At 41.5% G+C, this 24,714-nt stretch overlaps 1 protein-coding gene across 5 annotated transcripts in view; it reads right to left on the bottom strand.

Moving 5' to 3' along the window:
• Positions 1–7,445: 7,445 nt before the first annotated feature.
• GLCCI1 (glucocorticoid induced 1) overlaps positions 7,446–24,714 on the bottom strand; it is an 83,631-nt gene continuing 66,362 nt past the window's right edge. For all 5 annotated transcript variants that reach the window (XM_080666232.1, XM_080666233.1, XM_080666236.1 and 2 more), the window contains exons 5-8: positions 22,227–22,379; positions 20,483–20,693; positions 11,461–11,581; positions 7,446–10,329 (exon numbers count right to left, since the gene is read on the bottom strand). In XM_080666232.1, coding sequence (XP_080522358.1) covers positions 9,981–10,329; positions 11,461–11,581; positions 20,483–20,693; positions 22,227–22,379 — 834 coding nt within the window. In that variant the 3' untranslated portion in view covers positions 7,446–9,980. The remainder of the gene's footprint in view (positions 10,330–11,460; positions 11,582–20,482; positions 20,694–22,226; positions 22,380–24,714) is intronic.

Below are 24,714 nucleotides of genomic sequence, written 5' to 3'. Positions count from 1 at the left end.
TGAGGGAGCGTCATCAGCTGATGGCTGATCTCATGAAACGTGTGAGCGCCTCCGTCACCGCAGCAAGGCCAGGGGGAGCTGGAGTGTGGTGCATGGGCTGTGCTGTGCATTATCCAAGGAGTGGTACACAGCCCATTGGCCAGAAATGGTCGCATGCCAAACTGTAAGGGACTGGGAAGTGGGACAGGGCAGACAATATTCCATGAGTACTGTTACATCTGCCTTAAAAAGGCTCTAGGGCCTGCGGGCCACATGCGACCCACCGAGGACATTTATCTGGCCCACTGGGTGCCGCTGCCTGTCCTGCTTAGCAGCCGACTCGTCCCGGGCCCGCAGTGCACATAGGAATTTGTTCATAGTTTTTTTTTAAACTATAGTCCGGCCCTCCAACGGTCTGAGGGACAGTGAACTGGCCCCCTGTTTAAAAAGTTTGAGGACCCCTGCTCTAGGTCTTTAAAGTTGACTTTGAAAACCTTATATTAAAATTCAGCAGAGACAGACTCCTAGATACAGAGAACAGACTGATGGATGCCAGAGGGGAGGAGGGCTTGGGGGGCTGAGTGAAAAAAGTGAAGGGATTGAGAAGTACAGATTGGTGTTTAAAAAAAAAAGTCATGGTGTTGTAAAGTACAGTGTAGCAAATATAAGTCAATAATATTGTAATAATTACTACTAGTATGGTGCCAGGTGAGTATTGGAAATACTAGGGGGAACACTGTGTAAAGGATACGATTATCTAACCACTACACTGCACAGCTGAAACTAATACAAAATAATATCAAATGTAAACTGCAATTGAATTAATAAATAAAGTAAAATCTTGTTTGTCCAAAGGAAAGAAAATAGATATGGATTAAAGAAGGAAGTTGCACCCTAACTGGTTTGGCTCAGTGGATAGAGCGTCAGCCTGCGGACTGAAGGATCCCAGGTTCGATTCTGGTCAAGGGCATGTACCTTGGTTGCAGGCACATCCCCAGTAGTGGGTGTGCAGGAGGCAGCTGATCGATGTTTCTCTCTCATGGATGTTTCTCTCTATCCCTCTCCCTTCCTCTCTGTAAAAACTCAATAAAAGATATTTTTTTAAAAAGAAGGAAGTTGTGTGGGTTGTTTTTATTTTTAGTAGAAAATGGTCTTATAATATTGGCAGTTCTGTCTTCTTACAGGAGATTAGAAAGTTCCACATGAACGTACTAACTACCTGTCACACCCATGTCCCCTTCTAAGCAGTCCTGGTTCCCATTCTGCTAGGAGAGACGGGGTCTTAGCTAGTAACTCACACCCTGGGCAGTCCTGGCAGAACTAACTTTCCACCCAGACAAGAGTCAAGAAGTTATCAGCTTCTCCCGCCTTCCATTGTGAACTGGTGATGATATGAAACAATGTGTCCATGACAAAAGAGCAGAAATCCAAATGAAAAAAGGCAATGCACGGTGACTATAAAACCATGGAGCCTCGAGTAATGGCAGAGTCTGAGCAAGCTGACGCAGAGAGGTCTAGACAAGACACGCGATGGAGAAGGTGAGGTGGCTGTCATGGCCGGACCCTGGAGGCGGCGAGTTGCTAGGTCAGCATGAGTATCATTGCTCTCCTGTGGCTCATCTGAACTTTCATCCATTGCACCTCTTTGTACTTTCCTCTGAAAATAGGGTCCTTCGCCTTAATACAAAATATACACCTACGTCCTGCCTTCTGATAAGTAATTGATAGGAAACTGATGAGAGAGAGCCCTACTCTTCTCCACATGCCCAAATGCTCGCTCTAGAGTTCTCAAGCACGTGGCCACATTCATTGAGCCAGTGTTTTCTTGGAGAACACAATGAACCTCAGTTGACTTCTGGGCCCCATAGTCTCTCTATCAAATCTCTTCCTGCATGCCCCCCTCCATTCCATCCCCAACCCCAGCCCCCAGCTCCTATTGCCTGATGCTCTACTGGTGGGATATGGCCCCTGAGCCCCACCTCATGTTGGGTAAGTGCTGGCTTTGGCATTAGGATGGGCCACTTCTTCATGACTTGCCCGAGCAGAGAGTGGATTAGAAGTGCTCAGGAAATGTCTGAACCCGACTGAGGCCTGCACCCAGGGCCCCGCTGCAAGCCAGGGTAGAGGCGATGGACTTTAGAAATAATGCCTCATCAGTAGAGGCCCGGCTATACATCAGCTCCCAGCTTCCTTCTCCAGCCACTTCCCGGGAGCTCTTTTATTTATTTCGGTCTGAGGTGTCTCCTTGCTGGCATTTCTGTTGGTTCCACATTGTAGAGCATCCTCCACGGCACCCCCGTCTCCAGCACTAAGAGAAGGCATTTTCGGGACTGGCACAGCACTCAGCACATCCACACCCTTCCTTTCATTCTCTTCTAGAAGTTCATGGCTATTTCGGGCAGCTGGGTTATAAACCCTATTCCTGTCCAGGGATTTATGGACTTCTTAGCCCCAGAGTTCTGTACATCTTTTGAGATCGTGTGTGTGTGTGTGTGTGTGTGTGTGTGTGTGAAAATGTACCTCTGAATTTTTCCCAAGGAAATGATCTAGAGCTTCTATAAATCCTCCAAGGGATAGATGAACAATAAAAGTCAAACATGCATGCTGATCGTTGGTTTCACACTGATGCAGCGGCACCCATGTCACTGGAACTTCCTGTGAGCACTGGAAGCCCGAACCATCCACCTGGAAGCGAGCAGGAGCTTCCTCCGGCCACCTTTCCCTGCAGTGCGGTCACGGCCATTCTGTACCGTTTCCTCCGCCCTTGCCCTCAGTGGCTCAGGTGGCCATGCGTGGGCCTCAGCCGTCAAACTGCGAGGTATTTTTATCCTGCCAATGGGAGCTGCCATCCTTGGCTCCAGCCAGAGAGGAAGAAGCCAGCAGGGAGAGAACAAAGCCTGACCACACACCAGCCTGAGCTCCTGCTCCCTGCAGTCTGCCACCCATCTGTTACCTGCCCTCGGCACCAGCCCCGGGGAGCCCTGGCTTCTGTATCTTGGGCTTCACTTGTGAGCCCAGGGGAGAGAAGCCCAGGGCCAAGCAGGCTGGTTTTTCTCACCCATAAACCATGTCCACGGCTAAAGGCAAATTACCCAGAGAAGACCGAGAATGGGTCCAGGCTGAGGTCTGACATGTCCTGGTCTTCTGGCCTCACTTTGTAGGTGTGGGCAGGGCAAGGGGAGTTGGGGGGCAGGGAGGGCATGGAGGTCTGGGGAGGATCAGGGTCTCTTGCATGAGTATCCAGGTGGTGGCCCCTGACTGACCCACCCACAGGCCAGGTTAGGTGCAAATGGCAGTGGACAGCAGCAGGAGGACGTTAGGGCCACACTGCCCTTGAGGACCTTAGAGGCAGAGATTTTAAGCTCATGTAACCAGATATAATCATGATTCATTTCTGTACATTCTTCATGTCTTTTTTTTTACTCACTTATGTATGCATTTTTGCAAAACCAGGGGATCACACTGGTTTGTGACCTGCTTTTTGTCACTCGGTGAAAGAGCTGCCACGTTCTTGCTCAGGCTGTCCCAACTTACTCTTCTGATAGCAGGTACGGGAGTGACTCCTCCCTGACCACCCCCTTGGCACTGAACATTTTCCTTATTTTTAATCTTTGCCTGTTTAAAGGCAACACATTATTTCAATTTGCATTGTTTTGGTGACTAGTGAAGTTAAGCATTTATTTTCCTGTTGATCACTTCCCTTGAATTCCACCTTGTCTTTATTTTTTTTTCACCTCGTCTTTATATTAGAAACATGGAAAGCAGTCAGTTCAGTCATACCCACTTTCTGCTGCAAACTGGATGGTGGATGGATGGATGGTAAGAAGCCAGTGCCGGCGGGGGAAGGGGACTGCCAATAATTGCAGAATGAAGCTCATGTTGCTTCTTTTACAAAACATTACAAAAATAATACATGCTCAATGTAAGAAAAAGTAAAATACTTCAAATTATTGTGAAAGCTTGTCTCAGCACTTTCTCCTCCACCCACAGACCCTATTCCCCAGGTGTAACCGTCTGGAGCCTCTTCCCACCAAGTCTTTATTATCTCCTCACAGGTCCTGCTGCCACGGTCTTGGAAGGGAAGCAGGGAGACCACACCAGGTGTTTGTCAGACATAGCTGAATGAAGAGTGAGTTATGATGAACCTGTTGCCTTGATTTCAGCCCATATGAAAAATGGCAGTCTGTTTATTGCAGCCCGTGAGCAGTGTCCTTTGTTAACTGCCGTCCCTTGGGTATAACCCTTTTCCTTCACAAAGTGGAATAGAAAACCTGAGAAAGGTTTGCCTTTCCAGAGTGAACCCTTCTCCCCATTTGGCAGGTCCAGGTGGAGCCCTACATCCACCTTTTATCCAGCTTGCTTCCAGACAGTGGTTTGAAATAACATCCATTGCCTGCAGGGCCATACCCAATTTTGGCTAAAGGAATGTCATCAAAGTCATGCTTCAGACTGATGCCAAGACTTGAGTAGAATTTGTCATGTGAAAGGAAACCCATTTCTTGTTATCCGAAAATCTTTGGGAGGAAAAATGATCTAATTGTTCAAATTCTTAGGGTTAAGAAAATGGCTGTTTTGAATGAGAGGGGCCATCACCAAACTAATCTGGAACCATTGAAATATTTATTTTTTATCTCCTCTTGAGAGATGCAAATGCCCATGGAATGGAATGGGCTGGATTAGAACCAGTGGCTACCAGCCTCCTCTTAAGGGGAAAAAACAAAGACCTTTGAGGTGGAAATATTTTTTTTTTTTTGAGAGTCTGCTTTTTCTTTTTTCCCAGCTTGAAAACCTGATCACCTACCCCATCCCTTCTTGCCTCATTTTCCATAGGGAATCCTTTTCTGTAAGGGTTTAATCCCCCCACACTCCTCACTGTTGGTTTGTCTCAGGTAAGGTAGTTTACTAGTAGTATTAGACAACGTTTAGGCACATACAGTGGATTTAATACCATGTGACTTGCTCCAATAACAAAATTTTGCATGAGAAAGCTTTGTTATGGATTGAGTCCCAAGGGCTTCTTTCAAGAAGTGTCCATTCTAAAAAAGGCAAGCTTTATTTTATGGAACCAGAAGATAGAATGCGATCTAAAGACTTTAGGTGTCAGTACTGAGTATAAGTATGTGTGTGGTGGTAGGGGGTGACATGGAGAGGAGCTGCTGTATTGTATTAGTTCTTTGACCATGTGTAGCAAAGTACCCCAAAACATTGGTTGTTTCACAGTTTCTGAGGGTCAGGAACCCAGGAGTGGTTCAGCTGGGGCTGAGGACCTGTTTCCAAGCTCAATTCCATGGTTGCTGGCAACGGGCCTCAGTTCCTTGCTAGCTGCTGGCCAGAGGACTCCACTACTTGCCATGGGTCTCTCCATAGACTTCCTGAGAATACTCCTAACAGCTCCGCCCCAGCAAGTGATCCAAGAAAGTGCACACCCCAAGACAGAAGCCTGTCTTTTTATAGCCCTATCTTGGAAGGGCCAGTCTAGCACTTTGTGGTATTCTAATACATGAGCAAATCCAGCCCACACTTAAGGGGAGGAAAACCAAGCTCTACCTCTTGAAGGGAGGTGGGTCAAAGAGTCTGTAAACATATTTCACAGACAACCACACGTACAGCACATGTCACTACCTCTAGTTTGCTCTTTGGTCCATAGCGGAAGTCAGCAGTTGTTCTTCTGTAAAGGGCCAGACTGTCTCTGCTACAACTCTGAAACTCTGCCATTGTGCAGCAAGGTAGCCACAGGCAATACCCCTGATCCGTGAACAATGTGGGGGTTTGGGGAGCAGACTGTCAGAAACCCGCTTCTAACTTTTGACCCCCTTAAGACTTTACTACTCACTACGTAAGCAAATGAGTGTGGGTGGCTTTGGTCCAGTAAAATTTTACTTACAAAAGCAAGCATGGGGTGGATTTGGCCCATGTGCAGTAGCTGGTTGACCCCTCCCTGGTCTATGGCTTAGAGAGGTACTGAAGTCTAGCATACTTAGTTTTCTTTCCTTGCCATCAGAATCCTATTTCCAAAGAAATTCATCCACCTGGTTGGCTGTCTGATCTGAAGCCACCGTGCCTCTGCAGCTTGAAATTCAGTGGGGAGACAGTAGGAAGGAAAAGGCTCATTTAGGTGGGGAAAACTCCAGTACTTGGAATTCCCGTCTGTCTTCTGGGAAATAGGCATGGAGTATAGTAAGGAGGTGAGCTGATTTGGTGCAACAGGGGACAAGATAGTGTCTCCATCCCACTTACTGAAGTTGAGATGAGGCAAGTCTGAGAGGAACTGTGGGGCTAGACTACAGCATTCGGATGTTGACTCCTGCTGTGAATGAAGGGATCCAACTTCACAAAGTCCTGCAGCTCCAGAGCCCTGAGCACGAAGATGGGGGAGAAGGCAGAAGCTGTAGGGAACAAGCGTGGACAGGAAACTTCACACTGAGAAGGGGCCTCACCCTGAGGGGTGGGGCATGGATGGGGATAAGCACTTATTTTGCAATATTCATAAACTTTCAGTGGCTATTTCTAGCTAGTATAAGGTTAAACATATATTCGAACTCAGGCCTAATTTCCTCCCTTTGTTTTTCAAGTCTTGATTTTGCAAATACTGACATACTGCTTGTTTCTCAGGGATGTTTATATATTAAGCTTGTTATTTGATAGAGTTAAGCAGAGATAGGGCTGAGAATTCTACTTTTCCTTCGAATTCACTTGCAATGGAATTTTTAAGTTGCATAAGGTACATAATTCCCTGTCTGAATTATGACTCATCCTCAAGATAGCTGACAAACTTCACCATTAAAATTTTGTGTTTTACCTTTTTTCAGGCAAAAGCACAGACACTAAGCCACTTTAAAGTTTGTTTTAAAGGTGAAATCTTATCTCTTGGGTAAGATGTGCTTTTGAATATGAGCCCTCTGCTGGTAAACTGCTTCTCAATGTGGTTTGTTTTTGCTTTCAGGACACAGGATCTATCATGAGCCCATTTGGGTAGCGGGAGGTAACATCCACACTCCATTGTTCTGTAAAGCTTTTCTCCCTCTTATCCTGAATCTAAACATAAACAAAAAGAGTAGAAAATAAACATGTTTTTTAAACTATAGCTTTCATTGCAAGAAATAGGCAACTTTTTTTGAGGTGATTCCACCAAACTTAAGACAATAACCTGTTACCACCAACAGTTCTTAGGTATAAAATAATAACATGGGAACAATGTTTTCTCTATTTCAGGTGCTCAGAGCTGGGGGCATTACAGAGACTTGGAACTTTAGACATCTAGCTTCTTACCTTGTGATGGAAAGTGTGTAAATTAAATGTCAGGAGGAAAGCAGGCTGTGGAAACCTGATCCAGTTAGATTCCCTCAGCCCCAGAGACGCAGGTCGGGAACCGGTGAGTACCGCAGATGGCCACCACCCTGCACCAAATTCCTGTGACGGTTGAGATGCCAGCCTTCCAGTCTTTCCAAAGATGGATGTGAACTGTGTCACTTTTACTAATAACTTTATTTAAATAAGACACAGGAACTTCTATACTGAAAAAATACAAAACAAAAGCCACACATTTCCTTGTGTAAAGCCATAATGATGGTAACTCCAATACTGTTCAGCGCAGTGGCTAGAATTAAACAGTACAACTATGTACAAAATTTAAACAGTTTCTGACCATTTTCTACAGCTGGATGTAGGATACATTTGAGCTCAACAACTTCCGGGAAATTTATATGGCAAAGCATAAGCTTTAACACATTTGGTTCAAAACGTTCATATAGGCTAAGAATAAATGTACAACACAATTAATAATCAGTTTATCATGAGAAAATAAAAGCACATATCACTATAAATATCGTACATCAGATTTCATCACCAGGAAAGCATCTTCAGTCCATCTTTTGGAAATTGATATTGATACTATTGCATCTTATTTGGACAAAAGCAGAGCATTAAGATCAACACATGGGTAATGCTAAACCAGGTATCAGAAGTTAATGGAGCTCATATTTATCTTACAGAACTAATAATTTTCTCCCTTTAACCATATTCTACAAAATATAGTATTTTCATCAAGGCCTGAGATTATTAGGGTTAAAGGTGTCTGCAGCTGAAGAGATTGTTTAAAAAGGTTCCCCTGTGAAAACGGCAAAAGTAAACTGAATCCTTTCCCGTGACAGTCTCCTACAACGTAACACTGACTAATTTAAAGGAGCCAGAATGCGCCTTCAGGAGAGAATATTACTGCAAACTTTGGTGGAAAGAAGAAAATTGGAATCATGACAAAATAATACACAGAATACATACACACACAAACACGTACACATAGATGCCATTTCTTTAAAATAAAAATCAATGGTGTTGCTTTCATCTCTACCGTCTCTTCCTTCTCAAACCTCCTTAGAAAATAACAACCTAGGAATGACTGAAGGGAACTGCAACGTTCCGGTAGCTGTAGACATCTTGTTCCCCTAATTCTTAAGAAAACTGTGCCCTATTAAGGTGCAGATGGAAACAACTCTATGTTTTATTAAACTAAAAGCAATGCAATGAAAATACAAAAACTTCCCTTTGCTTTTGGATCCTCTCTTTGTGCGGCAGAAAACAATGTCTGAAAGCCGGCTCTTCCCCTGAGCAGTTGGGAGCATCGGGGGCCCTGTTCACATTGCGCCGAGAAGTCAAGTCAAGTCTGCAAGGTCAAGGCTATTTACTTGGGTCTTTGCATGACCAAAATATCAACAGAACTATTCATGATACTATTGAGAGAGGCTTTAAATGATACAGCGCCAAACTACTGCTTTTGTAAGTCACCAACTAACCTCTAACTCCTGTGGCATTAATTCTGAGACCTACACATTCCCTCTCTACATGAATGTCACTCATGCACCTGAACTGCTTGAGGAAGACAATAACCCCAAACGTGTCCTTTTTAAACCTGCGAATTAAAGACTTTCCAAAAGGGAAACTAGACATTAACATGCCTTTAGATAAAACAGTAGCATTTCATGACCTTGATGGCCAACATAAACAAACAAATCTCAACCACTCCCTGTGAAACTTCACTCTTTTGAATTTAAACCTAGACATTCTTGCCTTTAAATTCCATCACACACAATGTGGAATGTTTGTGCACAGCATGGTACTGGACACTTTATATGCGACACTGAACAGTCATTAACTGAGCAACACCTGAACTTGTTAAAAAAAAAAAAAAGCCATGTTTACACACGTTGTGACCGTGAATGCAACAGCTGTTTTCCTGGTAACCACATGACAAGAGTGATGTCAGACACCCTGGGTTTGCTGGTCCTCATTTCCCCCAGGTCCAGGATGACCGTTCTCCTAGGACTGAATGCAATTCTTATTCTAAGGAAGTGGAATGTAATGAGGAAAGGGAAATGCGTAAAACAAGGAAAGGCAAAGAGTGATGTTCCCTCTTTAGCTTTTTAGCTGTGAAATAGTTAATATCCCAATATGATATACATTCCAAGTTACCTGAGTTTAGACTTCAACTGAAGTACCTGAAGCTAGGCCATAGGGTGGGCACTGTGCAACTGTTGTGGCCATTATTTATTTTATTTTTTGCATTGTATGTATTACCGAAGTTAGAAACAAACACCTGGATCGATCGTAAACATAATTCTGAAGTACAGTATTTTCCATAGGACAAAACACAGCAAGACATTTTCTATTTAGACAGGCAACTTTTTGATATAGAGCTTATTTATACTGAAGAATTTGGAACAAAACACAGGACACAGTACTAATCTGTCAAACATACTATGAAATGCATAGTCTCCACTTAATATGCTCAGTGACACACACATTTTGCAAGCATTGCTGCTTTCCACAAAAACTGCTGAAGAGGAGTTCCATCCCTGCCAAGATCAGTGTTAAGAGATACTTTACGATGCTGCTAAGTAGCTTGTTGTCGGTGGTGGCATTCAGAAAGTTTGTCACTCCATGCAGGTAGACGTCTGAGACCTGGTTCCTAATCTGTGGAAGGTCCGGTAGGGCCAGCCCCTGCTGCATTAGATGACCACGTAATTCTGCGCAGAGACGTGCTCCTCACCCTGCAGGTCCTGCAGGAGCTGCGGGGGCTGCGGGGATGGCTGCGGGACGGAGGAGGCCTCCGTGGAGCCCGTGCTGGTGTCATCAGAGAGAGACGTGAAGGAGACCCGGGAGGAGAGCTGCTCCACGGTCAGGGTGGCCAGGCCTGGGTTCTGGGCAGAGCTGGGAGAGTTCTTGAGCATCAGGTCAGAGGCGGGTAAGAGAGGGCCCAGGAGTTTTACAGGACAGAAAGCTGATCCCGTTGGGATGAAATTAACCTTGTTTTTGTCAGGACATGAAAAGAGAGGGGCTGAGAGAGGCTGACGAGACCTAAAACCATAAAACAAAATGAGGTTTACTTACAATCACGAAAAAGTTAAGCACTTTCTAATTGGAGTCTCTAAAACAGCTAAAATGTGAATGGCAGGGGATGAGATAAGTGTAGAGGGGTAAACATCTTCCATAGCAAAGTCAGCTGGCAGATCCTGATGCACACAGCACGGAAGTGATATTTGGGCGGACAAATCTTCCCAGAGTTCATTAGTTTGCTTTCAAGCATTTAGTGACGTGGAAATACCTCTCACATTATAGCTGAAGAACATGCTCAGTTGGAAAGCTCTTTCTTTTAAGAAAAAGTATACTGGGAGAGGATTACCCCACCGTTTCCTCCTCTTTGTGCATCTCTATACATACTTTCTGCTAACACAGATCAGAAAAATAAAGTTTCAGCAGCTTCTCAAAGAGCCAGTCAGCCCAACAAAGCAGGGTCTGCGAGCCCTTCCTCTCCTCCCACGCCCAGAACCTAAGCCATCCTCCCCTACAGGCCGGGTTGTCCCTGCTACATGCAAGGGCGCAGCGGCCTCCGCCACACACCTGCACTGGGCACAGGGATTGTTGTACATTTTTGCCCAAGAGCCACACAGGTTGTTGGGTTTTTGTTTTAGCTATTCTGCCAAGTAGTTTCAGTATGAACTTCTTTTCTTTAATTTTTAATGTGTACATATTGAAATTTCAGAAAGAAAAAATCTGTAAACAGAAAGTCCAGTGACTATACATGGTACATGTGTCCACAGGGAAGGAGACTGGCTTCCTCTGGCTGGTGGCTACTGCCATTAGATGCACCATGCGTGGTACTAACACTAACTCTACTGCTCAAAGTCTCTGTGTTAGCCACCTACTTCCACACAGCCTTGGAAGGGAACATTCTGAATGACTAAAAATAGATCTTTTAGCTAGTAAGGATGAGTTTCCAAGTTCCTTTTATATTCGCTTACATATTCCCAGCATACAGCCTCCACTTCTCATTTTTTTAAGCTCTCTTTTGCCTATTCGATTCTCCTTTCATAATTCTGAAACACATTATCAGCTGGATGGAGTAGTTGATTCATCTATAATCAACTGGTCTCAGTAAAAAGCTTTACAGCTTTGCAGATCCCAGCTGATAGAAAAGACATTACTTACGCCATTTCCTCAAAGACCTTCACTCGCTCACATCCCTCGGGGGGCTCCCGTTTGAACATGTAGCTGTTGTTTGGTTTGGGAGATGAAGCATACTTGGGTAACGGTGAGCTACTCCCACTGTCTGTAAATTTAAAGCAGTTATATTAACTAGTGATTGAAAGCTCTTTTCAATTAAATTTGATTTCCAAACAAGCAGCCGTTTGCACAATTTATCCACTATGGCCCCTTTGCTTCCACCACAGAGCTTCCTTTATGGCAAAGCTATTTCTAACACCCTTCTGCAGTACATTTCTTATAAAGAAAAGCTTCAATGCACCAGTAATCTGCCACACCACGGAATATAAAAGGATGATATCTGGGTCTAGAAAACTGCATTCTGAATAAAGTAGTGCTGTAGTCCTGAAAACAAATACATTATTATGTATTGCAAAATGTAAATGAATGGCGTAATATGTGTAAGTCATACAGCAGAATTACAAGAGATTGTAATACAGGGTTCTCTATGTTCTCTAACTGTCCAACCAATGTAATTGGAAATTTTAGTATGTGGAATAATCTTCGCTAGCTCTTAGCAGAAACATTACTTTTACTAAACATCATGAATAATATGTATGCAGGGAAAAACACAAGTTTATAACACACTGTCTTTTCCCTTCAGCCCACCATGAAAAAGTAATTTGCTCAGGATTTTGCCTTGAAAATGCCTGTAGAAAAGGACTTTCTTAGCACAATTTGTATTTTTGCTACTGGAAGCATGAGAAATCTAAAAACAACTCTACCTAACATGTTTTCTTCATATTTTGACCAAAAAGAAAATGGTCTTATTCATGAAAAGCTGTAAAATCTATATGTAATTTCTTCCTTTCCTATCTGGCAAAGGATTTTGGAAATTCAAACCCACCAAAATGTGTCATTATCTCCGTGAGATGCCAAGCTGTAAAGTCAGTAACATGCTTGTATAAATACAATAGTCCCATTTAAACAAATTCTGACTTAATGCAAACCCAATCCCCCCTGCGAAAATATTAAGCACATGATCTAGTGAAATGTATTATTTTCATACATATTCTGAAAGATGGCATTTGCACCATAATTACATTAGTCACAATTTTGATAAGTTGCTTTAGTTTAGGATATAGAACACAGTCTAACATTCAGAATCTGAGTACTAGGGATGTTTTATCATTATTAATGAAGTATAGTACATGCTTAGAAAGTAGACCCTTCAGGCACACTCATAGTGTATTTGGTGGGCGATTTAAAGAGCTTCTATGTTAGTCCTGGGAACAAAGATGTGTGCTTACATTTGAATGTGGCTATATCTCTGGCTGGGAAATCACTGCTTTGAAAAATAAGGCCATACTATTGGGAAACCTAGAGAAGCACATAGTTTCTCCATCACTACTGTTATGCGTGTCCCTACAGATTATGCGGAGTTTCTTGGAAATAATCAAGTCTTAGCATTAAGTTGGGTTTCTTCACATACCACAAAGATTTGCGGATTGTCTTAGATTCAACACTTATACTATATTGCTTAAACAAATCTCCTGTGGGGGTGGGGGGGAGGGGGGGAGAGGATATGAATTTCTCTCAGGAAGATGCAAAGCATCATTAACCTGATTAGAGTCTGAGTTTGCCGCTCTCTATCTGAGCTAGGCTAGACCAAATAGACTGGTCCACAGTAGAACACGGGTGAGAATGAGGCCTGTAATACCAAAAATACAGCTGGACCTTGCTTTGCTATCCAAACAGCAAGCCTTGCAAAGGAAATACAGAAGAAAGTAGACAGAGCACGGGATGCCTCCATGGAGATGACTGTTGGTAATAACAGAGCCCTCCCGGTGTGCAGAAGCGGCCCAAGACCAGGGGCCCCATGCCTTTAAAAGCCTTTCTGCCATCAGCAGAGCAGGGGTGTGACTTTGTCAGTAGCAAACAAGGTTTCACCCTATTGTCATGTGAGAAAAATCATCTTGGCCACAGTTATAATCTGTGTTCTGTTTCTTATTACATCACTAGGCTAGGGACTTTCCCAGAACTGAAAGTTACATGTGAGTTGAATGATCTACAAAACTGATTATCTTCCTGTTAACTATCTATAATGAATTAAATGGTTTTTCTTCTTGAAACTTTCCTAATTTCCAATTTCTAAAAATTGCTACACGAAAATGGTATAATAACATCTTCAGGCAGAAAGCCACATGGAACCTTAAGTGTATCATTATATTCCTAAAATCCTGTTCCTTCTCTGATACTCACTGCCTTATTAGCGGTGGTAATCATTTTCCACAACTCCCAAGCTAGAGCTCTGCCTTTATCCTCGTCTCCCTTCTCGTACACCTCCCTCACCTCACCCATCTAATCAGCCACCAAATGCTGCTTGCTGATCCTTCCGCCATCCCTTCTTCCAAGTCCTCTGCCCCTGCCATCCCTCCTCGACTTCACCCTACACCTGTGGTTTCCCAACTGAGGTGCACAACACAATCTGCTGACAGGCAAGAAGAAAATATTAGAATATTTATATATTTACTTTAAATCTTCGAAAATATGAAAGGAAGTTTTACCAGCACATATTTAGCTTGGGGATTGGATTACACATAGATAATTTAGAAATATATGAATTTATATTACGGGCACAGATTAAAAATGGTTGAAAAGTGTATGTAATAAATCAAGTTTGGAGACCACAGGACTAGGCTCCTACAACAGCAGCTTGGCTAGTACTCCTGCTGCCTCTGTCCAGTTCTGTAATCCCACCCGAGTTATGGTCCCGGAAAGACAGAGCTAGTCATGTCCTTCGGCTGACAGAAGATCGGTGCTTGGCTCTTCATTTCTCTTCCCAGGCCTGCAAGGCCCCTTATAAAGTAGCTGCTTCTCCAGCTCCCCACGTGCACTGCTTTCTACCTACTCCCCACCATTCACCCCTGTGCTCCAGCCACACAACTTCTTACTGTCCTCCGCACACCAGGCCCTTTCACGCTGAATGCCTGTACTCCTCCTGCAAAGGCAGCAAGTAGAAGATTTTTGTCGGCATCTGGACTGCATAGAACTTAAGTTACTTCATTTCTCTAAGCCTCAGACTCTCCATTCTTACTGTAACATAAAGACAACATCCCTACTCATAGGATTATGGCAATATTACAGGAGATAACACAGGTAAGCTCACCAGAGCACATTTAATCATCTTAACAATGCTATGAAGCAGGTACCATCATTATCCCTAATTTATAGGCGAGGAAACTGAGATACAGAGAGGTTGAGTAACTTGCCCAAGGACACATGGTTAGTAAGTGGCAGGGCAAGGATTCAACCGGTGAATCTGAGTCAGAGTTCATTACCGTTAGGCTCTCTGCCAAAGTTCTGATCTATCTCAACTCAACTGTCCTCATTAGAGACATGAGGTGACCAGAAGATCGAGTTCCTCCCAGTCTAGCATTCTATGTTTCTAATTAAAATCTTACAGCTCAGGTAACAGCTTTATTAGGTCTGCCTTCTGTTAGCCTCACAAGGAGATACAGTGCAAGGAACGGCCTCTGTGTGTTGATATTTATTCTGAGAGGAGAACAAAAGATAATGGGACAAAAATTCAATAGGTCCCCTTTTCCTCTAGCCTGGCTGATACCCTATGTTCTCTCCAGATATGAACAGAGTTGAAGATGCCACGGGTTTCAGCAAAGGTACTTCCTTTCCCCTAATTTCAACAGGAAATGAAGCTTCATGTCTTCTTCCCCACCAAAGGGCTATCACTAGGTTCACATAATCTTAGTTTTTTTGTTTGTTTGTTTGTGGGGAGGTGGGGAGAGAGAGTATCATACTCTTCCTGAACATTCAAAAGCCAAACACATACAATTTAAGAACTTAACAAAAAAGACACTAATAATTTCAACACAGCTATAAAAATATATCCTTAAAAGTGGACATACCGCCAAGAAAGCTCTTAAAGGATTACTCAAAAAGTCTCCACTAAGCACCACCCTGCTAGACACTACTCTATTTGCGAAGGATAAAGCAACAAGCAAAATAAAGTTACCTGTTCCTGCTAAATGTGTAACAGGAGATTAGGTGAAAGACACATGCAGGCATGATAAATTCTGGGTTGCTTCTATTATAGACTCTGGGTAGTAATTGCTGGAAATGAGCTGTATATTTATTAGTTTTAAATTATGAATAGTAACTTATCCAGAGAGCTAGCACAGCATCTGCCATTGCCACAATTGTGAACATTTTCCGAAAGTGGGGAAAAAGGCATTTATTTACTGGATGTTCCTTATAAGCTGTCAGAATAGGATATACGTAATTTTAGATGTTATCTTGAAAAAGAGAAATAGGCAAGATGACCTCAGAGACATAATTCTAAAACAGATCAGTTTTTTAAAACAGCAGCTAATATTTATTATTTATTTAAATTAAATTTACTGGGTAATATTGGTTAATACCATTATATATGTTTCAAGTATGTAATTCTATAATACATTATCTGTATATTGCACTGTGTCTCATCATCCAAAGTATAGTCTCCTTCTGTCACCACTGATCCCTCTTTACTCTCTTCAGCCCCCTCCAACTCCCTTCCCCTCTGGTAACCACCATACTATTGCCTGTGTCTAAGAGTTTGTTTGCTTTGTTTGTTCTGTTACTTTAGAAGACATCTGCTTTAACCTGTGAGATAACTCCTTTGTTGGAACTGAATCTCTACACTCCTTGGAATGTCACCACCAAGAGGTTCTTCTAGGATAATAAGCACCTGGAACCACATGGGAAGATTCCTTTCATAGAAAAACCGATTCAGGCTCAGAAGCAGTGATTGGCAAGATGTAGCAGCTAAAAGAAGTATATCCAACGTATCTATTTTCACAATAAAAACCACAAAAAGAACAGTGCTCCAAAATCTTGGCTGATGAGGCTATCTGGAAGATAGAGGGTTAAAGTATGGTAAGGGTAAAGGTCAAAAAAGGTTAAGAAATAGAGCCCTAGAGATCAATCAAATGGAGTTAAAATGTATGTAGAAAGGAATTAGAAGATGTTAAAAATTCATAGTCTGCCTAGGGTCAACCCAAGACCCTGAAAAGACAAGAGAATACTTTTTTCCCCTCTCCTGTGAATAAGGGCTGCTCAGTTCTAACACCCAAAAAGTTTTAGCAATATTAATATTTATGAGTTAAATCACAGTATGAGTTAAATAGGCTTTTATGCATTGGTCTTAGGAAACTCCATCCACATAACATATGTTGTTCCTGTGGGAAAATATAGTTTATGTTCCAAATAACCAATTTATGGGCTCTTGGAATACAGCTCTCTATAGTTGGATTGAGTAGAACTTTTGAGTCAACTTAGATTACAATAATCAATGTTTCCACTATATCTTGCAAAACTGCAGAATGTTATAACAACTGCTTACATGAATTGTGCCAAAGACCAACTATAAGTGGCAGACTGAAGTCTAGATTTTGTGGCTTGCCCAGCACCAGTTTGGCTACCATCAAAGAACACTGACAGAGCTGCTAAGAGAACTAATATTTTTACGCTGCCATCTGTATTATATAAATGACTATTTTCCTCCCTTGCATTTGGGGCATGATAATGTGGAAGAATTTAGCCAACTCTTAGGATATATTCTGAGGCTGTCAAGATGAGAGCTCTTATTCTGGATCCCTGAATTCTACACACACACAACCCAAAACCTGAAAGCAGTCTCTTCCCGGCTGGACCTTACTCAATAGTCAGAGTGTTTCTGTCCTGGTGCTGCAACTGCAACAGCCCAAGAAAAAAACAGTAGGCTAATCAACTAAAATTATTTTAGAGGTCTCAAATTACACGTGATTCATGGCGAATAGATGCTAGAAAGAGGCAGAAATACGTGTTGAATAGAGGAGTACCGGAAGCAGCACCAGCACACCTCTCATTAGAACGCATATTCCAGTGGCTGGGCCTCCCCTCCTGTGAACGCTACCCAGGGCCCCGGGATGTCTGAACTGGCTGGTCTCCCACAGAACGGAACAACATGGGGGTGCTCCAAATCAATCCTCGTTGACTACAACATTACAGGATCAATTCTGTTTTCATAGTTAATGATGCAAACCTGTTAGAAACCTATTAACTTTCACTTTTTTCTTTACTGGAAATATATGGAAACAAAAGAGCAATTTATGTTTTATTGCAAAAAATGCCAATAAGATAAAATAAGCACCTTTAAAAAAAATCCCCAGAATTTACATAGAGATCTGACCTCCCCCCCCCCCGCAAAAAAAAAAATATATAATTTTGATTCATTCACACCAGATGTTTATTGTTGTATAGGCTGTTGTCATTTTTTTATTTGACAATCTAAGGGAGGTCAGGGTCCCTGACTTAAATAGTCAGGTATTGCATGTTTTAAAAATTCTTGTAGCAAACTGGTTGAAAATTGCTGTTGTAGAGAAAAAGTTTGCACTGGGGAGATAAGTAATAATAATGATTATTATTTTTGTAGCAGCAGCTACCATTTATGGAATCCTTGAGAATTAATGCAAGTTTTATGCCCAAAACTTTAAGGACTCAAATCCATTCCTGTGTGTCAAAGCCAGTGAGCTCTTAACTTTGGTGTTAAGAGTGTTCCCTGCAGATGACCTTGCAGTGCAGGAGAGTGGCATGAATATACCTTCTCATAAGAACACAGATTATAAGTCTTCAGGAAAAAAAGGCATTAAAGAGCATATACGGTTTTAAACTTAGAATTGAACTGCAGAGCCCCAGATTTATCTGTTTCATGGAACACAGACACTTAAGAGTCCTGAAAGCAACCTCACAACCAGTTAACCAAGATGGAACTCATCTGTCAACTTCTTAAAATATTTCCTTTGTGGGTCAGTGTCTCTCAGTTACCCACAGTATTAAACTTAAAAAGAAGAAAACAAAACTTCAGAATTAATTGTCTAGTCATACTAACACTATTAGGTTTACTTTTCATTTTAACCCAACTACAAGTCCTAATAAGCAGCAAAAGTGGTCAATCTGAAACATACTAATCTTTTCCACTAGAGGCCCAGCACGAAAAGTCATGCAAGACCCAGACCCGCTGTGCCGGTGGGACTCCAGACCCGCCATGCATGAGTAGCTCGCAGCCGCAAGCCCCTCTGTGCTGCGGGAGCCCTGCCCCACCTCCGCGAGCGGCTCGCAGGCCGGAGAGAGGGACCTAGAGGTGCTCCATGCACCTCCTGGTGACTGGTGGTTTGGTCGTTCCGGCGTTACCGCCACTGGCCTTTTATAATATAAATGGGTGTAACAAAGAATATGGGTTTTGGCATCAATCAGACAGACCTGTTTTGCCATTTACCACATGTGTAGCTTAAAACAAGTTAACGTTATTTCACATTTCCATTTACCTTCAAAATAAATGCCCCTACTAGAAGCAAAGTGTTTTCTTGATTGTTTTACTGAAAACGTTATGAGGGGGTGATTAAAGATATTTGCTCTGGTAGGCTGCCTCAGTGAGATGAAAGTTTCCTGGTCTAACATCCTACCAAATGAAGACTGCCCACTTGAAGCAAAGAAATGCCTTAGGTGCTATCCTGCTCAATACAACCTTAATGGGGTAAGGGAGCTCACAAGGTTTTCGAAAAGGAAAGGGCGAAAAGAAAGGAGAGAACTTCTGAGATCTACCCACGGAAATAAGAGCAGAGGACAAAGTCCAAAGTAGGTTCCATTTAAACCTCAGCAGAGAGTCAGGCATAATAATGAATGAAAGAAGCCAGACACAAAATGCCATTTCATTTCTATGAAATACAGTAACACAGACAAACTCGATTATGGTGATGGAAGTCAGAATGGTGGTGACTTCCAGGTAGAGGGGAAGGATACCATCTGGGAAGGGAGCTGAGAGGCTCTGGGGTGCTAAAGATTCTAAATCTAGATCTGCATCCACTTACAAAAATTCATTGGACTGAGCACTTAAGATCTGGGCACTTTACATGTAAAAATACCTCAAAATGAAACCCATTAAAGGGAGTGGGGGTGGGGGGTCAAGTCAGGACAAGGACCATAAAAATCCTCTAAGATTCTCTAAACTTTAATTTTTCTATGTTTTTAAATTTTTATTGCCTAGGATCTATTTTTCTACAGTGAGAAGCAATAAATGTGTTATAAAATAATTTCAGTGTTTCTTTGAAAGCAGCTAGGAAGGTGGAAGCTGGGCAGTCTTTGTTGCCTGCTACGTCTAGGTCTGAGAGGGCCAGAAACTGAAACAACAGAGTGAGCACAAGAACGTGTGAAATGGTTTGGGCCTGACAAGCAACAAAAACATCCCAGAGGTTCTGCCCTCTTATTGGTGCTATCAATAATTCATGTATACAACATAATTAATCCCTGATGTCCTAAAGGTAACATATTAAACTTTATCTACTTGGTTAAAAATATACTCTTTCTTCCAATAGTATTTTTAGAAATTATTTCTTCCCAAAGCAATCTGATTATGCAGTCTAACTAGAGGCACAAGAAATATAGACTCTACCATAACCATCATTAACTCTGGGCAATACCAAAGAAAAACCTGTGTCATACGACATGAAGCTGTACACAGTCCATTTTACAGCTTCCACTGGCTCTCAGAATCATGTGCTGTGCTTCTCTGACACATTTATGGAAGATGTTTGTAAGAGTCACAAAGAAGGGAATATGTAAAACCAATGAACAAACAACCCTAGGTTAACCAATCCTTTACAATCCCACCACTCAACAAAAGAAAAAAAAAATGATGCAATGGTCTAAGGCAGTGGTCGGCAAACTCATTAGTCGAGCCAAATATCAGCAGTACAACGATTGAAATTTCTTTTGAGAGCCAAATTTTTTAAACTTAAACTTCTTCTAACGCCACTTCTTCAAAATAGACTCGCCCAGGCCGTGGTATTTTGTGGAAGAGCCACACTCAAGGGGCCAAAGAGCCGCATGTGGCTCGCGAGCCGCAGTTTGCCGACCACGGGTCTAAGGCAAAGAAAGTATGAGCAAGGTCCTATAACAAACCCTCTATCGAGATGGGTGGTGTCATTCTTACCTTTATCACGATCATAGAGTAAATCTTCCGTTGAGCAAGGGCTACCGTCCTGGGATTCCGGGGGACAGAAGGGGGAGACACAGGGCGAGTGGCTGCTGCAGCTGCTGCTGCGCTCCTGGACAGAGGGGGTCTGAGTGTCGATGCTGCGTGTGCTGCTGCTCCGGTAGTGAGCAGGGAGCGGAGCTCTCCGGCCGTCCGGAATATCCAAAGGCTGTAGGAGGAATAACCATTAAACATGTGAATGACAGTGCATACTCTCGATTCACACAGAAAACACACGGCATTTCCTCTGATGTCATATTCCACTATCAGCATCAGTGATTCTTACAAGAATAAAGACACCAATCTTGTGTCTTAAATTCTGCATGTTACCTTTATTGAACAAAAAATTTCTTTCATATCCCAAAGATTTTAGGGTCCAAACTACTAAGGGTAAATTGTCTTTAAAACGACACAGCTCTCTATAGGTCAGCATTTCCACACTATCCCCCAAGGGCAGAGGCTTCTTATAACACTGAATCCCAAATGCCAAGTACTGGGTCTGGCACACAGCGGACATTCAGTAAATATATACTGAATGAATTCATCGAACTGCTCAAGAAATCTCTTTCACTTGCCAATAAGAAAACTAAAACCTAATATTCACAGTATACATTTTTCTGTTTGTTCTTTCAAAATTTTGAAGGCCATGAACAAACAATGTTTTCTATTTCCTTTGCAAATTACCCAAATTTTCTAATAATGAATGTGAGATATTTCCAAATAATACTTCTAATAAGGGCCTTTTATTTAGAAAATAAAGAATTTTACAAAGAACTTTTACAATAATTAAAAAATAACCTAATTTTAAAATGGGGCAAAGTATAGACAATTTTCCAAAGAAGATGCACAAATGGTCAACAATACATGAAAAGAAGCTTAACATCATTAGCCATCAGGAAATGCATATCAGTACCAATGACGAGATACCATTTCACATCCACTAGGATGGCTATAATAAAATTGATAATTTCAAGTGTTGGTGAAGATGCAGAAATTAGAACCTTCATACACTGCTGGTGGGAATATAAAATGGTACAGTGCAGCTACTTTGGAAAACAGTCTGGTAGTTTTTCAAAAGGTTAAACAAAAAGTTACCATGGTACCATACCAACAATAGGATAAACCCGAGAGAGATGAAAACATTATGCTCACATGAAAACTTGTATATAAATGTCATAGCAGCATTACTCATAACAGCCCAAAAGGAAAAACAATACCAATGTTCACCAATTGATGACGTGGTAAACAAAATCCATGCATAACTGACTATTATTTGGCAATAAAAAGGGATGAAGCACTTATACATGTTAAAACAGAAGTGAAATTTCTGACAAGTGAAAAAAAAAGCAGTTACAAAGGCTACATAGTGCATGCTTGCATTTATATGAAATGTCTAAAACAGGCAAGTCCATAAACAGAGACGGTAGATCTGTGGTTGCCTAGGGCTGGGACCATTGGAGGGAAATGAGGGATGACTGCTCAAGGGTACGGAGTTTCTTTTTGGTGATGAAAATGCTGCAAAATCAATTGTACAGATGGTTGCACAACTCTGTGAATATGCTAAAAACCACCGAATTGTACACTTTAAACATGCAAACTTTATGGTATGTGAATTACATTTAAAACTGTTACCAAAAAAGAACTTTTGAGACAGTTAACAATATTTTTTTAAAAAGAATTCACACATTCCATGTAAACTTACCTTGGACACATCCTCCTTCCCATTATTTTCCTTAATGAATACCTTTTCTAACTCAGGACTTATTCCCTCTACATTGCAGGGCACACGTGAAACAGCTGATTTTGGCACTGATATATTTGACAGCGGCATAGGGACTGATCTTGATCCAGTAGCCTACAAATCAGAAGATACGGTAGTATCAAATTATTTGTGGTCAAAGAAATCAAAACTAAAGAGTATGGTAAATCTGAAATTACAAACACAATGAGCATAGTTATTTTCACCTTTCAAAACAATGTAAGTTCAGATACACATACGGAAATTTAGGTTCTAAAATAAGAAATGTGAAAATCACAATCAAAATAATCCTTTATGCAAGTATATAGGTATGACTGTATGTATAATGTATAAACTTTTACCTAGTAAGGTAGAATAGCAGACATAATCTTCTGCACCGTTTAATTTTTACCCTGTTCTATTTTTACTGAAAAAAGCATACTTGAAATCATGTAAGTTAAGGGTACCATGTGACTCTACTATTTTGTGTGTCTGTTTCCTGCACTGAGACAATTACCTGCAAGTATTTTTCATTTCCATTTTGTCAGTCATTTAAAAAAAACCTCAGCCATTTAGGTTTAATTTTAGGCATGTTATATTTTTCATTATTTATATAACATTATTGTCAGAAGTATATATTTGGTTTCTGCCCCAGTCCCTAACACAAAGTGCCTAAAATTCTTGTAATTTCCTGAGTGATAGGGGTGCCAATTAGCACCTTTTGTTCCAATATTTACTTTTTGACCCCAGATCCTGACACAGAGCTCCTAAATTCCTTAGAATTTCCTGGGTGATAGGAGCCAAGAGTCTTTTGTTCTAATGAGACAACTCTTGGTGGGCTCCTGAATACCTTCAGAATGGGGGCTAGTCACTAGAAAGACCAAGCTATGATTATAAGCTTGAAACTCCCACCCTGCCTCATCCTCTCGGGAGGGGAGAAGGGATGAACATTGAGTTAATAGTGGACCATGCATATGTGATGAAACCTCCATAAAAAATCCCTGAACTATGGGTTCAGATACCTTCCAGGTTGGTGAACACATATCCATATCCACCAAAGGGTGACATACCCCAACTTCACCGGGGCATAAGTGCCTGCACTCAGGATCTTCCAGATTTTGCCCTATGTTCCTCTTCATCTGTATCCTTTATTATATCATTAAAACACACCAATAGATGTGTTTGAGTTCTGTGTGCCATTACAGCCAATTACTGAACTGAAGAAGGGGTTGTGGGAATCCCTTCTTTATAGCCAGGTGGTAGAAGTACAGACGATAATCTGGGACTTCCAACGGCATCTGCAGGTGGGGGAAGGCTGGTGAGGCCGAACCCTTCACCAGCAGAGTCTGTGCCAACTCCAGGCAGTTAGTGTCAGAATGGAATTGTGAAACTCTTAGTTTGTATTTGAAGAGTTGGAGAATTGGTTGGTGTGAAAACAACCCCACACATTTGGTAGAAATATTATAGTAGAGGGTACAGAAGTTCACATTTAAGAGAAAACTACTGATTTTATGTAATCATCTAAGTTCTCAGTTTTTATTGTGAAAAAATATAATCATCAACATAATTAAACAGAATAGCATAATGAATCCTCAGGTGCACATCATCCAGCTTCAAAAATTATCACAAGTGCCAATTTTGTTTTATCTAAAATCCTTTTATTTTCTGTTTTTAGAGTATTTTAAAGAACATTCTAGACTTCATCTCTCACCTACAAAAAGTTCAGTATGTATAGCAAAAGATGATTATTTTTACACATAACCAAATGCCAAAAACTTCTGTGTAAATTGGGAACAAGCACATCATTCTTTTATGTTAAGTCAACAAGTCAACAGATCTACTATAAATGCATTGGGGTCTTACAGAAAAGAGGCTCGAAATAAACAAAGTAAGAATATTTTAATTCTATCAGATTAAGGAGAAAACGGAAGTCATATGTGAAATTTCACTTGAAATGTCTGAGGCTTGCTTGGCAACTGCATGTTTGTTTTACAGCTCTGATAAAGTATAAATGGTGTACAATAAAATCCTCCCATTTTAAGTATGCAGTTCATTAAGCTTTGTAAATATACACAGCCATTCAATTATGAGTATAATCACATTTAGAACCTTCCATCATTCTAAAAAATTCCCTAGGGCCTCTCTGTAGTCAATTCCTAACCCTAATACTTTCTGTCTCTATAATTTTGCCTTTTTGAGAATTTAAATATAATGAATCATATAGTATGCAGTCTTTTGCTCCTCACTTTTTCACTTAGCATGTTTTTGAGATTCAACCATCTAGGTATCAGTAGCTCCTTCCTTTTACTGCTAAGTAGTATTACACTCTATAGATAGATGAAATGTTTATCCATTCACTAGCTGATGGATATTGGTTTGTTTCCATTCTTTCACTCTTATGAATAATGCCTTCATGGACATTGCTGTACAACTCTTTGTGTGGACATATGTG

The sequence above is a fragment of the Plecotus auritus genome (genome assembly GCF_963455305.1).
Source record: "Plecotus auritus genome assembly, chromosome: 4".
In the NCBI taxonomy this organism is placed as follows: domain Eukaryota; kingdom Metazoa; phylum Chordata; class Mammalia; order Chiroptera; family Vespertilionidae; genus Plecotus; species Plecotus auritus.
This window is presented reverse-complemented; position numbering and strand designations above follow the sequence as displayed.